The sequence below is a fragment of the Dromiciops gliroides genome, chromosome 6 (genome assembly GCF_019393635.1).
Source record: "Dromiciops gliroides isolate mDroGli1 chromosome 6, mDroGli1.pri, whole genome shotgun sequence".
Lineage (NCBI taxonomy): Eukaryota > Metazoa > Chordata > Mammalia > Microbiotheria > Microbiotheriidae > Dromiciops > Dromiciops gliroides.
Window position 1 is genome coordinate 69,854,227 of NC_057866.1, and position 16,269 is coordinate 69,870,495.

The 16,269-nt window shown below is 40.0% G+C and overlaps 1 protein-coding gene across 4 annotated transcripts in view; it reads left to right on the forward strand.

Annotated features, from left to right (window-relative positions):
- CCDC149 (coiled-coil domain containing 149) overlaps positions 1-16,269 on the forward strand; it is a 146,264-nt gene that overhangs the window by 91,776 nt on the left and 38,219 nt on the right. For 3 of the 4 annotated variants that reach the window (XM_043973068.1, XM_043973065.1, XM_043973066.1), the window contains exons 7-9: positions 664-736; positions 4,342-4,450; positions 10,828-10,972. In XM_043973068.1, the coding sequence (XP_043829003.1) occupies positions 664-736; positions 4,342-4,450; positions 10,828-10,972 (327 nt within the window). The remainder of the gene's footprint in view (positions 1-663; positions 737-4,341; positions 4,451-10,827; positions 10,973-16,269) is intronic. The other variant, XM_043973067.1, reaches the window with a different exon arrangement.

A 16,269-nucleotide genomic window follows, 5' to 3' on the forward strand; every position in this document is an offset into this window, starting at 1 on the left:
TAGAGTGCCTGCTATATACAGGGAGGGATGAAAGTCACGAAAAGGTTTCAATATTTAATAACTCCTTTATTTTTAATTTATAATATCATAGCATCATATACAGTATATGTAGGAAATAAATATGTATACATATATAGGAAATAAACAAAAATTGTTTTCAAAAAGTTATTAAAACATCATACCACTTTGTGACTTTTGGCCCACTCTACAGTAGGTGCTTAATAAATGTTTGTTGACTTATTTCTCTGATTTTCATATTCTCTATCTGTAAAATGAGGATACTGGACTAAATGGTTTCTGAAATTCCTTCTAGCTCTCAATCTATGATCCTGGTTTTTTTTTTATTCTCACTATTCTCTGTCATTCATTCATTCATTCAATCAATCATTCATTCCACAAAATATGTATTAAGCTCCAATCCTGTGTAAAGTGTTGTTCCGGGTACTGGTTCAATAAAATACAGTCTCTATCATCAAGGAATTTACAAGCTAGTTGAGAGGTAAGATATTTACATAGGTGAACATATAAATTAGAACCCAGTACGTAAGTAGAATAGGGAATACTATGAAATCAGATAAGAGAATAATGAAGAATGGAGCCTTTTGTTTCACACATACCTATGTCCTTATCCCATGTTTTGTTTTGTTTTGTTTTTTCTCTTAGATACCTCCAAGAGAGATTAAAGCAGCTTCACGAAGAGGTCAGCCTACTTAAATCTAATATTGCCAAATATAAGGTAAAGGAAATAGTAATGATTATAATGACGAATTACTATGTCACTCAATTCATTTCAGTTTGAATTCATCCCGTGCATAAGAGATGTGTTCCATTATTATACCCATACATACATTCCAACAAAAACCTTAATTGTGATAACTGGTTTGGTTTTTTTCCTTTAAATCTCATCTTTTGGACCTGTGATTTTATTGGTATAAAAACTCCAAATCCGTCTTTGAAAACTCCCTCCGCTGCTAAAGATCTTGTTTAGAGCTTAGAGCTACTGCTTTGGGTCCTCTGTGATCCTGTAGAGCACTGCCCACTCTTTTGTCTCATCTGGAAAGTAAGTATCACAATAAGTATCAGCGTTTACTAACTGCTCTTCAATTTTCGACAGCTGTAAAATGGGTTTAAGCCCTGCTTCCCCACCTCCCTTTCACTTCCTTAATAGTTTTAGCTGGGTTTCCCACTCCCTGCTGCAGAATCAGGATAATAATTATGACAACAACAACAACAACAACAGTGTTTGTAGAGCATTTTAAGATTTGCAAAGTGCTTTACAAATATGATCACTTTTAATTATCACAACAGTTCTGGGAAGTGACTGCTGTTATCATCCCAACTTTACAGATAAGGAAACTGAGGCAGATAAGGTTAAGTGACTTGTCTAGGGTCACACAGTTAGTAAATATCTGAAGCTGGTTTTGAACTGAGGTCTTCCTGACTCTTCAGTCCAGTGCCTCAGATAAGACCTTTTAAATGAAAGGCAAGGTAACTGTCTATTTGGAATGGGGATGCAACCAGGAGGAGTGGGAGTGGGGATGGGGGAAGATGGTCCTAGATCTGTGATTTCCTCAGAATAGGGAGCCCTCAATGTGGAAACCTCCACCGTGATAAAGGTCAGCAACTCCTCTATAAGTTAACATCTTGAGAATTGCCTGGGTCAGGACAGCTAGGTGGCGTAGTGGATAAAGCACTGGCCCTGGATTCAGGAGGACCTGAGTTCAAATGTGACCTCAGACACTTGACACTTACTAGCTGTGTGACCTTGGACAAGTCACTTAACCCTCATTGCCCTGCCCCCAAAAATACTAATGAGAATTGCCTGGGTTGTTACTTGCCCATGATTACCCAGGGGAGGGACTTGAGAACCCTGGTCTTATTGACTATAAGACTGAACCTTCTAATCAACATATCCTTCTGTCATAAAAAAATTTAAAAAAATTTTTTTAAATAAAAAATATTACATCTCCTATAAAACAAATTCCAAATGTCTTTTCTTCTGTAGGTCTTTGTGTAGCTCCTCATTAGGGATAACATTCTTGGAGACAGCTAGAATCTGACAGTGTCCTATTAGCACCCAAGGAGCCCAAAGGCTCCTCGGGGTATTGAATCCTCTGCCAACATTTGTCCCGAAAACTCCCAGGAGACACCAGGTCCCCGCATGGTGGGAAAAGCTGAGCCTGAAAAGCTGTGACCTGAAGCCAAGACCGCCCACTAATAGGGCAGAATGTCAGGATTCTCCTTGCTTTCATACCTCCTCATTCCAGAACCATCTAGTTTGATAATATCTTATTCTGCAGATGTTAGTTGTAAGTTTTATAATTAGAAAGCCCTCCTGGGTTTCTCCACATTGAAAATGGATTGATTTCTGTCCCTGAGGGACATCCTCTGCACCGATGCTGTACGCCTGAGAGAGCCGCCCCATTTTCCCAGATCCTGACATTAACTTTCCTGGCAGACATCTCCACTAACCCCTGCCATGGCTGGAGGCTCTGTTGGGGGTGGAGTTTCTACATCTCCCAAGCCTATACCACATGTATCCAGGCAGAGATGTAGATTTCTTTTAAATGTGTATAATTTATACTTAATGAAATACATATACATGCACACACATATACTTGTTTCTGCTCTGAAAGCTGTCTTGTTCTTAGGCAGCTGAAACAGTGGGTTTCACACACACCCTTTATTTCCATGACTTTGTCCTCTCCCCGTTTTGTTTCCCACCTCCCTGAATACTCCTTTTCTCTCCTTTGCCTGCTCTTTTTCTTACTCTTCTCAAAATGTGCCCACCTTTTCCATCTTCTTTTCTCTTCTCTCTATATTCCTTCCCTGGAACATCTCATCTACCCTTTCTTATTAGACTGTAAACTCCTCGGGGGCAGAAACTGATTTTTTGTTTGTCTGTTTTGTCTTTGTATCCCCCAATTCAAGGAGGATTAATACCTCTGGTATGAGGGCTTCCAGGTTGCTCAGCCACCTTTGGTGTCTACCTGGCCACTTAGTTCTGGCTTCAAGAACCTATGGCATGAGCAGGGGCTACACCCCAGTAAACCATCTGAGCAGATGGGCTAAACCAAGTTAAGGGTATCTGTGAGTTAGTGGGGTGTCTACTCCAAGCAGCAATGGAGCACTGAACCTGGAGTCAGAAAGACCTAAGTTCAAATCTAATCTCAGATACTTACTAGCTGTGTGACTCTGGGCAAGTCATTTAACACAGTTTGCCTCAGTTTCCTCAGCTGTAAAATGAGCTGGAGAAGGAAATGGCAAACCACTCCAGTATCTTTGCCAAGAAAACCCCAAATGGGGAGACAAAGAGTTGAACACAACTGAACAACAATTCTATCCCTAGAACTTACCAGAGTAGTTTGGCACATATTAGATGCTTAACACATTTCCTGCCCAATCCCCGGATCTAATACCCTTCTGCTTATTGAACTCCTGGCTTTGAACTTGAATTGTACTTAATATTTTATTTAATACCTATTGTACAATATCTGATTTCATACTTAATTATACTTAATATTTGTTGATTCCACAACTCTATAATACTGGCTTCATTTACATAGGGAGTCCCAAAAGTCTCAGTGCAACTTTAAGTTTTAATAGCTAAGCTTTAAGAATGGCATTTATTCTATGATTAAACATGACTCTATTGAATAGTTTTAAGTATTATGTGTTTTACAAGATAGTGTAATTAAGGTTTCAGATGCACTTGATTTCATCCCATTAACTCTGTGAAGTAGGTGTTACAGGTGTCATTATCCTCATTTTTCAGATAAGAAAATTGAGAAAAGAAGTGAAACTCATGGTCACACAGCTACTGTGATAAGTGTCAGAGTCCGGATTCACACCTAGGTCTTCCAGTTACTAAATCTAGTTCATTTTCTATCATGCCATGCTGCCTCATTGGACTCAGCCTTACATCCTGTGAATTAGAGTTTGCCTAAAACTTATCCCTATTAATCTGCCCATCTCTGGAAAGTACACACCCTCCACATGCTCTCGTTTCCTTTGGAAACTAATGGGATATGACAGATGAACAAAATTAAGCAATGTCATTTTATAGTGAGTAACATCCGGGCCAATCTCCTTCCTCCCTGTCCCTCCCTCTCCTCACCCCTCCCCCAATTCAGCTGAAGGCTACACAGCTGTGAGTTCAGACAATTTGTGAGCTGCTTTCAGACCTGTTGTGAGCATGAAGTCAATAATCAAGTTCTGGGGGCCAACCCATGGACCAAGTCCTCTGTCAGCTTAGATGACATGGTGCTTCCACCATAGCCCGTGCTTAGTCCAGAACTGACTTTTCTGATGAATGAACGTTCTTTTCCAATGTTTCCCTAGAATGCCCTCGAGAGACGGAAAAACTCCAAGGGCCAAGGCAGGTCTAGCAACAGCAGCAGCAGCAGCAGCAGCAGCAGTGCCCTGACTGGAGTCCTGTCTGCAAAGCAAGGTATGAGTTCCAAGGGCCTGGAAGTTGTCTAGTGGAAATAGTGATGCCATTTCCCCTCAGTGGCTTTAAGTATCGTCTCTTCAGCATCACAGTAATACTAATCGGAATGATTATGATAAGAAGGAATTGAATGGCATAGTGCTTTGTAACCAGGAAGACCTGAGTCAAAATCTAGCTTCTAATGCATTCTAGCAGTGGGACCCCAGTCAAGCCATTCTCTGTTACCGAGCCACTAATGTTAAACTCCCATAAAAATAGATCCCTATAGGCAGCATATTGACTTAGAATACCACAAATTAACATTATCTATGTTGTATTATATTTCATTAATTTTTGTTAAATATTTCCCAGTTATATTTTATTACAGTTTGGTGCATTCAGATGTTTTGCCTTCAGTGAATTTGACACCTCTTCTCTGGGACACACTCTTAGACAAGCATTCTTAACTTGACATCCATGAATTTTAAAAATCTATAAATCTATCTATCTATCTATCTATCTTTCTTGTCTATTTCTATCTGTAACGTATATGATAAATATGCCTATATATGTGTATATGTATATATTTATATATCTGTTTATTTATTTATTTGCTCATTTATTTATTTATTTGTTCCTGTGTTTGTTCATTTATTTGTATGCACGTTGATACAGATACTTGTTTCAGGATATCTGTGATCTTGTTAGTGTGTGTGATGTCTCCTGGGTACAAATCACAACCCCAGGTATACCTTCTCATCTTCTGCAGTTAATTATTGGCTATCCCTTTATGGATATCTCCCACAAAGTACTTATCCAATAAATCAAAGGCTTTCCTTTGGATGATATTCCAATATTTCTTGCATATCAGTACAAACTTCTGACTTGATTCACTGTCATTCTTCATTCTTGTTATGTGGCTGTCCACTTCCTTTTATGATTGTATTTGGTTTATGCCTTATTATGTCTTTTATGCTTTAAAAATAATTATCACAGTTTATATAGCCATTAAAAATTGCACCATCCTGGGGGCAGCTAGGTGGCGCAGTGGATAGAGCACCGGGTCTGGATTCAGGAGGACCTGAGTTCAAATCCGGCCCCAGACGCTTAACACTTACTAGCTGTGTGACCCTGGGCAAGTCACTTAACCCCAATTGCCTCAACCAAAAACCAAAAACAAACAAACAAAAAATAAACAAAAGTTTCACCATCCTTTCTGTCTGTTATCTCATTTGACACAATCTTGTGATCTAGGCAGTAGAGGCATTATTCCCATTTTACAAATGGGGAAACTGAGGCTTTGAGAAGTGAAATGGCTTTCCCAAGGTCACTGGTTAGGCATGCCACATAGCTAGTAAGCGGCAGAATCAAGACTGGAGCCTAAGACTTCCAACTCTAATTCCACCCTGAAAAGGAGTTTCACCCTTGTCTTGTTTCCCAAGATCATAAACAAGCAAGCAAACAAAAACTCTAACCACATTCCTACTGAATCCAACTTACCTTGGGGAATTAGCTGTCTTAAAGAGTAGCACTTATCGACTACAAGTTCGTTTGTTTTCATGGTTTATTCAGTTGAAAAATAATGACCTTCTTGTAGCAGGAGAATGGAATAGATAACAGATAGCTTATCCGAGATAGTGTATATTCAAAAGCTGAGTTCCTAAACCTGGCTCCCAAGGTGAGTATAATCAGATGGCCACCTTTGCAGATATTAACTCTGAAACCCACTGATTGGACAGGAAGTCTTGGGTAAGATTTTCATGTCTCACGGAACAAATCTCCTAGGTCTTTCTTGCTACCCCCAAACCAAAGTACATTTCCAGACCTCTGCTCCTACCCACCTTGAAGAAGGGGTACCATTTTGCAGTGGTTGTTCTTTATGAAAAGTAGCATACTAGAAAATGTGACCTCTCCCACTGATGTTAAGCTCTGATCTGAAGGGCTGAGCTCAGTAAAAGTTAAAATGACAGATAATTGATCAGTACCTCCTGTAGGACTCTGCAAGTAGCAGAGTGGGTGGGAGGAGATCGGCAGATGTTCTAGGGTATATCGAGTTTAGCTGGGGCCAGTGCCAAGAAGAGAGAGAGAGAGAGAGAGAGAGAGAGAGAGAGAGAGAGAGAGAGAGAGAGAGAGAGAGAGAGAGAGAGAGAGAGAGAGAGAAATGAGGCCAGTAGCTTCTGAGATCTGTTCCGATAACAGCAAGTCCAACTAAACATAGAGTATTTGTGTGTGTATTCAAAACGTGTGTATATGTATGTGTGTATATGTGTAGATAGATATATAGTATGTATGTGTATACACACACACACACACACACACACACACACACACACACACACGACAAAGCCAGTAAGGTTTGGAAAGAATCTAAAGTAAGAGAGAAATCACCTTGCTGTGATTCCCATGCTGTATTTGTATTTTTACATCCCCACATTCTGCTTGCTTTCTGTCACATTTTGTCCCACAAGCATTCTCATTACTTCCATCCTCCATCCAAAGGATATTTTGCAGAATGCCACAGTCTTCTGGGTAGACTCCAATACAGACAGAGACGGAAAGGAGACATGGTACCAGAGAAGATGGAGATCCATGGGGCCAGTGAAAGTCGGAATTTAATCTTTCTTGGATAGATCAGACCAGGAGCCCCAGGGAGTTTCTAGAGTTACTAGGAATCCCTTGGATTTCCTATCCATCGTGTCTTCCTTAACTAAAGTCATAGATACCCTGGTTGAATCTGTCCAACAGAAAAAAGCACCTCACCACCCTCATAGACACAGAGATGGAAGGCATCTCAGATATCCTCTAATCCAATCTCCTCTTTTTACAGATGATGTAGGCAGCATGGTGTAGTCAAAGAACTGCTGAAGGTAGGAGGAATGTGAGTTTAAATCCCAGTAAGTCACTTAGCTCCTCTGAGCCTCAGTTTTCCCACCTATAAAAATGGGATACGTACTCTACCTTCTGTCATAGGGTTGTTGTGAAGGAAGCACTTTGTAAACCCTAAAGTGCTATAGACGTTTGAACTATTCCTAGGAGTCCCAGAGGTTGTAACCTGCCCAAAGCCACACAGCTAGTTATGAGCAGCCACCATTGCTATGTCTTCCAATCCCTCATGCAATGTTGTTACCACTATATTATGCTGCCCCTTTAATTTGTCAGTCTTTTTAAAAGACTCCCTATAAGTTACAGAATAAAGTCCAACTGCTTCAGCTTCCTCCTTAAGGTGCTCTCTGACTTCATTTTGCCTGTTCAGATTTACCTCCCACCATTCCCCTCTGATTTACCCAAACCTGTCTCCTCATTGCACCCCAAATACCCCATCTTCATTCCAAACTCCAAAAGCAAAGGCATTAGTCGTACTGTAATTCATCCCTAATTGACAGTTCTTCATATTCCCTGTCTAGGATTTCTCCATCCACTCAAACCTCCATTGCCCAATGATTTTTCCTTTTCTGGATTGTGTGGGTAGAAAAACAAGACTGTGTTCACTGTGTACCACTGAAAAATGCCCTTCCAGCTTTCCCATCCTGTGTATTCCCATCTCCCACATTGTCCCTTGACCAAATTAAGGCAAAGTAATGGGGTTCTCGCCATCTTTGGGAAGATCAAAGGAATAGAGTTTCTAAGAACTGGAAAGGAACTTGGAGGTCATATTTAGTCCTGTTGTTTTAGAGATGAGAAACCAGGCCCCAGAAAAATGAAGTGATTTAGCCAAAATCACACAGCTTTTGATGCCAGAGGTGGAGGTCAGAACTCATGCCCTTCTGACTTCTACTCTAGTATTCTTTTTACCATACTGTGTATTGGTCTTCCATTTCAGAAATGAGCAGACTGTGATCTATCTATTGCTCATGCAAGGTAGAAGGTAGTGGTAAATATGTATGCATGTGTGTATACATATATGTATGTATATACATGTACACACATACATATACATTGTTGTTGTTGTTCAGTTGTTTCAGTCCTGTCTGACTTTTCATGACCCCATTTGGGGTTTTCTTGGCAAAGATACTGGAGTGGTTTGCCATTTCCTTCTCCAGCTCATTTTACAGATAACAAAACTGAGGCAAATAGGGTTAAACAACTTGCCCAGGATTACACAGCTAGTAAGTGTCTGAGGTCAGATTTAAACCCAGGTCTTCCTGCCTCTGAGCCCAGCACTCTATCCACTGAACCACCCAGCTACCTCCTAACTCATGATCATACGGCTCTTACATTTCAGATGTAAGATTGAATCCTACATCTCTCCTGATGCTAAGTCTTGATGCTATAGCTCATTTGATTCTGACCATCATTCTAGCCTGAGACCTTTATTAGACTCTTAACCCTGTTGTACAACCTATAAACTGTTCCTCTGCACCAGCTGCACACACACGTCCAAATATAGATATAGATATATGGCCAAATATAATAAGATGACATTTAATAAAAGTAATTTTAAAGTTGTCCACTTTATTTTACAGATGTCTAGAGTGGTAACTTGACTTTCCCATAGTCATAGAGATAGTAAGCGCCAAAGGCAGTACTCGATTCCAGGGCCTTGGGCTCCAAAGCTACTATGCCATACCTCCTCCTAAAATTGGGCTTAGAAAAAATCAACTCCCATCCCCACAAGTATAGGCTGGAGGAGGCTTGGAAGGGAAATAATACCTGAAACAGGATTTTTTGATGGCTTTGAGGAGACAGCAAGTTCAGTATGAAATGGTGGCCCCAGTGCTAGCTACATCTTAAGTTGCAGTAATAGAGGCACAAGGCAGCTAGGTGGCACAGTAGATAAAGCACTGGGCCTGGAGTCAGGAAGAGCTGAGTTCAAATGTGACTTCAAACAGTTCCTAGCTGTGTGACCCTGGGAAAGTCACTTAACCCTTTTTGCCTCAGTTTCCTTATCTGTAAAATGAGCTGGGAAAGGAAACACAAATTGCCCCAGTATTTTTGCCAGGAAAACCCCAAATAGGGTCAGGAAGAGGTAGACAGGACTAAATGATGACGACAACAACAGCAACAACATTCAGGATGAAGAGGTAATAATGGCCCCTCTCCCTTCCACTGTGCTGAGTGAGATGTTATGTTCCGTTCTGGGCAGGAAAGTTAGGAAGCCTGCAGACAACTCGGGGGAAGTGACTAAGGTGGTGAGAGGACTGCAAAGACTGGCTGAAGGAAAAGAAGACTTATGGGAGGACGTGGTAGCTATTTTCAAGTCCATAATGGGTAGTCACGTAGAGACAGATTTATTCTGCTTGGTACCAGAAGCCAATAACTAGAAATAGTGGGTAGAGCTGGTAAAGAGGAAGATTCCATCTGGGTAAAAGGAGAGCTGTCCTAATAATTATACCTACCTAAAAGGGGGGTGAGCTGCTTTAGGAAGCAGGGCTTCCTTATTATTTCCCTATTACTAGGTTAGCACTCATTTGGAGAAGAAAGGAATCAATTTTCTTTTCCAGTATGGATTGGGCTAAGAACTCTGAGATCTCTTCAAACTCGGAAAATCAGGGAATCAGAATCCTTTGATTTTGATCCTCTCTGGGCCTCTGTTTCTTCATCTAGAAAATGGGGGTGATAATTGTACTACCTACTTAATAGAATTATTGTGAGAATCAAATGAGATTTCAAGAAACATGATTTATGAACCTTAAGGCGCTGTGTAAATGTGTTATTATTATTGTCTGTCAGTTGACCAAAGGCCCTTTAAAAACAATTGATCTTTTGTGTTGAAGGATCAGCCCTGGACTAGGAAGTAAGAGATCTGCATTCTAAGTCCTAGCATTATTCCTTAGTTGATGTGAGACCTTCAGCAAAGGTCTCACATTTAATCAGTCTTTACTTCATCCTTGCCAATGAATTTGGAAAAAATGCACACTCCACCTACCTTACAGACTTACTCTTCTTTTTGTATGTTTGGAGGGAAGGGTCTGGATCTTTGATTTCCTTAATGTAGAGGAGTTGCTTGTGTCAAAGAGGTTGAGTGACTTGCCCATAATCACAAGACTAGTATATGTTAAAGGCAAGATTTAAGAGCCCAAGTCTTCCTGACTCCAAGACTAGACCTCTATCCATGTTGCCTCACAGAAGATCGATGAAGATACCATAAATGAACAGAAAAGTGCTTTGGAAAGTAAAAACCACTATCCAAATACAATGTTATTGTTCTGTTGTTATGATTATTAATACCACTATCATCATCGCCAAATCTCATGAAGCCATCCTTTACATATGTCCCTTCAGTCATCACAAAAGCTTTTCTACTTTTGATTCTTTGTGTCAAGTAAAAGTGGATCATCATACCATCAGAAAGCCTTGCCCATTCTGTGAGTGGGAGGGAGGACATTAAAGGAGGGGCGAATGTCACTCATGGTCCATAATAAGTAAAAAACTGAATTTTGACTTTTTATGCTCCTTAGTTCAAGATTTACTATCTGAGGACCATGGATGTAGTCTTCCAGCAACACCACAGTCCATCTCGGATCTCAAATCTCTAGCTACTGCCCTGTTAGAGACAATCCATGAGAAAAACATGGTCATTCAGCACCAAAGGCAGACCAACAAGTAAGTACTTGAACTAGAGTACCCAAGGGTTAGGGCAACAATGAAACCGATATTAAGTACCTAATATGTATTAAGTTCATGGCACTGTAATAATAATAGTAGCCCACATTTATATACCCTGTTGAAGTTTACAAAGCACTTTATACCAGTAAACAGTATGGTTTTCTGCCAGTCTCAAGGATATGGAGTCCATAAACATATTTCAGGGGATCTGTGAACTGGGATGGGAAAAATTATATCTTACTTTCAGTATAATTGGTTTCCTTTTTAATCCTATATGTTTTATTTTTTTTAATTTTAGCAAATATTTCTTATTCCTTATCTGTCCTACTTCTTCCTCCCCCATTAAACAATAAAAAAAGAAAAAGAAAATCTTCATAACAAATATGCATAGTCATACCAAAAAACAAATCCCCACATTGGCCATGCCCCAAAATGCAAGTCTCATTTGGGCATTTTAAGTCCATCACCTCTCTAACAAGAGGTGAGTAACATGCTTTATCTTCAGCCCTCTGTAATCCTGGTTTATCACTGCTTTGATAAGAGCTCTAAAGTCTTTCCAAGTTATTTTACTTTATAATATTGTTTTTATTCTAGAAATTGCTGTCCTAGTTCTGTCCACATCGCTGTTATCAGTTCATCTTTCCAGTTGCCTATGAAGCTATCCATTTTATCATTTCTTATGGAACAACAATATTCTATAATATTCATATGCCATAATTAATTTAGCCATTTCCCATTAGGTAACTACCTCCTTAGTTTCCAATTTGGGGTGACTATGAAAAGAACTACTATAGATATTTTTGTACATCTGGATCTGTTCTTTGATATAGTCTTTTGGGGGGGCAGGGCAATGAGGGTTAAGTGACTTGCCCAGGGTCACACAGCTAATAAGTGTCAAGTGTCTGAGGTCAGATTTGAACTCAGGTCTTCCTGAATCTAGGGCCAGTGCTTTATCCACTGCGCCACCTAGCTGTCCTGATATAGTCTTAGCAATTGTATTGCTGGGTCTAAGGGTATGAATAGTTTGGTGACATTCCCTCCACCATTTGTTATTTTCTTTGTCAATCTGAGGGGTGAGAGGAAGAAACTCAGAATTGCTTTAATTTACATTTTTTCTGATTATTAGTGATTTGGAGCATTTTTTTCACATGGTTTTTGGTAACTAAAGAATTTCTTCCTTTAAAACTTCATATTATTTCACCATTCATCTATTGCAGAATGGCTCTTGCCCTTATAAATTTGAATCAGTTCCTTTGCATTTTATTTTATGCATTTAAGAACATCATTCTGAGAAGGGTTTCATTGGCAGGCCTCCCCAGACTGCCAAAGAGGAATCCCTGGTACACAAAAGAGTTAAGAACCCCTGGCCTGTGTGAAATGCTTTTCCTACCTGTCAGGCAGTGTACTGGGCTCAGTACCTTATAAGAAGAACCTTGCTGTCAAGGGACTAGTTTTTGGTGGTGTTTTTAGTAACAAGCTTTGATTTTGGGTAACTCTGAATCATAGGGAATCCACAAAAAGCCTGGCCTTGAATGTGGAGGAGGGTTGGGGAGGGGGTGGCTGGAGTCATGCCTCCAGCTTCCCCTCCAAAGTATGGAAAATAAAGACAATTATAACTGGATGAATTTTTCTTTGAAAGAGTGTAGAACACTTTGTGAGAAATCAAATAAGTTAGATCAGTGAGTGGAAAGGACAGAGGGGAAATTGAAAGTGTTCAGAGATCGATGAATAAGCTATAACTCAAAGGCATGCAAACCTTACAAAATACGTGCCACAAACCAAAATGAAAGCAAATGCCTATGGCCAGGAGGTTCTAGAAAGACTGAGTTTAAGGAGAGGGTTGGAGATTTGGCCCTGGGGCAGGGTAGGGAGGGGGAAGGCAGGGGTTACAACTGGAAAATGATTGAAGGTATTGTAAAAACAAAATAGAAAAAAGAAAAGATGGAGAATGAAAGGAAGATTGCACAAGAGATTAAGATATATAAAAGAAACCAGAGATCAGTGAAGGGAGACCGGGCAATCTCAAAGGGATGACAAGGGTAATTTATTGACAGAAGAAGTTTTAAAATTCCTTAAAAATGAAATCTTAACCAAGGAATGAAACAGCCAGATGCTGAAAATGCCTGCATTTCTCAGGGGAGGAAGAAGAAATCAGAATCTCACCAGAATAGGTAATGGTTTTGAAAACCTCTTTCATTGTTCTATTTAGGCAAGAGTCCCTGGACCAGGAAACAATTGCTATAGAACCTTAAAGAAACCCAGTGATGTGGTTTAGTTTTTGTTGTTTTTTTTTAAACTAGTGCAGTAGAATAGCAGAGGGAGAGAGGGAGGGAGAGAGGAAGGAAGGAAGGAAGGAAGGAAAGGAAGGAAGGAAGGAAGGAAGGAAGGAAGGAAGGAAGGAAGGAAGGAAGGAAGGAAGGAAGGAAGGAAGGAAGGAAGGAAGGGGGGAGAGAAGGGAAGGAGAGGAGAGAGGGAAGGAAGAAAAGAATGAGGGATGGAAGAAAGGAAAGAAGGAAGGAAAGAGAGAGGAAGGAAGGAGGGAAAGAGGGGAAGGAGAGAAGGGAAGGAAGGGAGGAAGGAAGGAAGGAAAGAATTCTAGCCTAAAGGTCCTCAACTAAGTTCTTACGTTTTTAAAGGGTTACAGTTACATAGATAAGGACCAAAGGATTATTTGTTACAATTACTTGTAACTAAAATCAACAGAGGACTGTTTTCATGAAGCAGCCAGTGAAATATCAAAATGTTTTTTGTTATGTAGTGACTTTTTTTTGTAATGGGATTTTTTTTTTTACTAATAGAAGGTCCATAAATGCATAAGAAAAAGAATTAACAAAATGAAATGGTGAAAAGACCTAGAAGAGCCCAGGGGCGAAACATCTGTCTGTGTTATTACTTCTAGAAGGTGCTGCTAACAGTGCTGAAGGGGAGGAGAGGGAAAGAAGTCAAGACCACCTCCCCTCCCAGCTGTCTGATTGTTCCTTGATTCCCATATGTTGTCACCTGGTTAGAATGTACCATCCTTGTGAGTAGGCACTGCTTCCTTTGTATCTGTATTTGTGGCACACGTATTAGTATCCTAATCAGATCCGTGCCAGATAAGTGTAAAATGGAGACTGCATTCTTTACAACAAAACCTTCTGGCTTTGCCATTGTATACTGCGGGGTTGAGAAAGACAGTTATCTTAATCACTCGTACACTGAAAGAAATGAGTTGATTTCCAAATAACAGTGTCTAATGAAATCCAATAACCATTTATTAAGCACTTCTTGGATGTGAAACACTGTGCTCAATGAAAGGAGAGGGAAGTGGGAAGAAAACACTGATATCTCAGTCACTCTGAGGCCTTCACAAAACCTCTGTTACACAGGTGGCTCAATTATTATTATTCCTGTTTTACCCAACAACAAACCCTGAGACTCAGAGAGGTTAGGTGACTGGGCCAGTCACTTAACTGGTAAATGTGAAAGCTGCTATTTAAACCCCGATCTCCTATCATAAGACATGGTCGAGGACTTTATAATCTAGCAATAATTTCTTCTTTTCTCTTGTTTTCTGCTCTGCTTTTTGGCAAAGATACTTCATTTCAGTTATTTTTGCACCATAGAAGATTTCTCATATCTCTTTTCTTCTACTACATTTGGTAGGATTACTTGCTTTTGATTTGAATCCATTGAAGTGATTTAAAAACAACAAAAATAAAATTTTCAATCAATTTTCATTTGCTGAATTCTATCATTTGTTACTGCCTCTTTGTACTGAAGTGAGATGAGGCAGTTTTGCTATCCAGGAGTCAAGAGAATAAATCCGGGCATGCTTCTGATGCTCCGGGAAAGCAGTAGGATGCAATAGAAAGAATGCTAGATTTGGAGTCGGGAGGGCCTGGATTCCAGTCCTAGCTGTGCCTCTTACTGCCTGTGTGATCTTGGATAAGTCACTTAATTTCTCTGAGCCTCAGTTTCTTCACCTCTAAAATGAAAATGTTGTACTAGATGACTTCTAAAGTCCCTTCCAATCTTAAATTCTATGTTTTAATGTTCCCACTGTAAATATTTATGATTTTCAACCCTTCACCCTTTCAATAAACTTTAAATTGGGGGGGGCACCATTGATCAATTAACAAGAACTTAAATGCCAACTTGTGCCAGGGAACATGAAGACAAAAGTGAAAGAGTCCCTGCCTTCAAGGTTCTTACAGTCTACTGGGGCAGGCAACATGTACATATATAAATATAAGCCAAATCAACCCATGGTAATATGGAGGAAATGGAGAGGATCAAGGAAGGCTTCATATACAAGAAGGTGGCTGTTGAGCTGAGTTTTGAAGAACACAAGGAATTCTAAAAGGTGGAGTTGAGGAAGAAGTACATTCCAGACATAGGATATACCTGCAAAGGTCTGGAGGTAGGAAATGGTTTGTGGTATGGGAGAAACAGCAAGAAGGCCTGTTCTTGGTGGCCTGAAGAGAGATTATAATTTATAATGAGACTGGGAGATGAGGTTGGTGCCAAATTGTGAGTAAAGAGCTTTAAATGCCAGATGGTGGGACTTATATTTGATCTTCAAGGCAATGGGAAACAATTGGAGTTTACTGAGTATGGAATTGACATGATGAGACTTGCACTTTAGGAAAATCCACTGTGTGTTGGATAGATTTGAATGGGGAGTCAAATAAGATAGGGAAGCCAATTAAGCGGCCATGGCAGTAATGCTATGAAGTGTAGAAAAGAAGAAGATGCTGAGGAGGTAGAAACAATAAGACTTCTCAATTTAATGAAGGTATGGGGTTGGGGAGAGTGAGGAGGACTTTGTCATTACAAAATGGGGTGACTAAATAGATAATGATGTCCAGAAATTCAGAAGGGTCATTTGCAAGGTGGAGCAGGCTACTGGGTTCTGTTTTGGGATTGAACTCGAGATGCCTACAAGACATTCAACTGGAAATGCCCATTAACTAAACAATGATGTGGATTTGGAGTTTCAGATCTAGGAACTAGATCTGGGAATCAAATGCATAAAGATGATAATAAAACTCCTGGTAGGCAATAAGTGAGTGAGAAGAAAGAGAGGAAGTGAACAGGGCCCAGGACAGAGTCTCAAAGAACAACCACTATTAGAGGACATGACATGGATGATGATCCGTCAAAGGATAGGAGCTATGTAGGGAATAGCCAGATTCTCAGTCTTTATATAGGAAATGATCAGATGACATACAGCTGGAAGAAGAGATCTCAGGGATCATCTAATCCAATTTCCCCATTTTACAGATGGGGAAAGTAAGGTTGAAGAACTCACT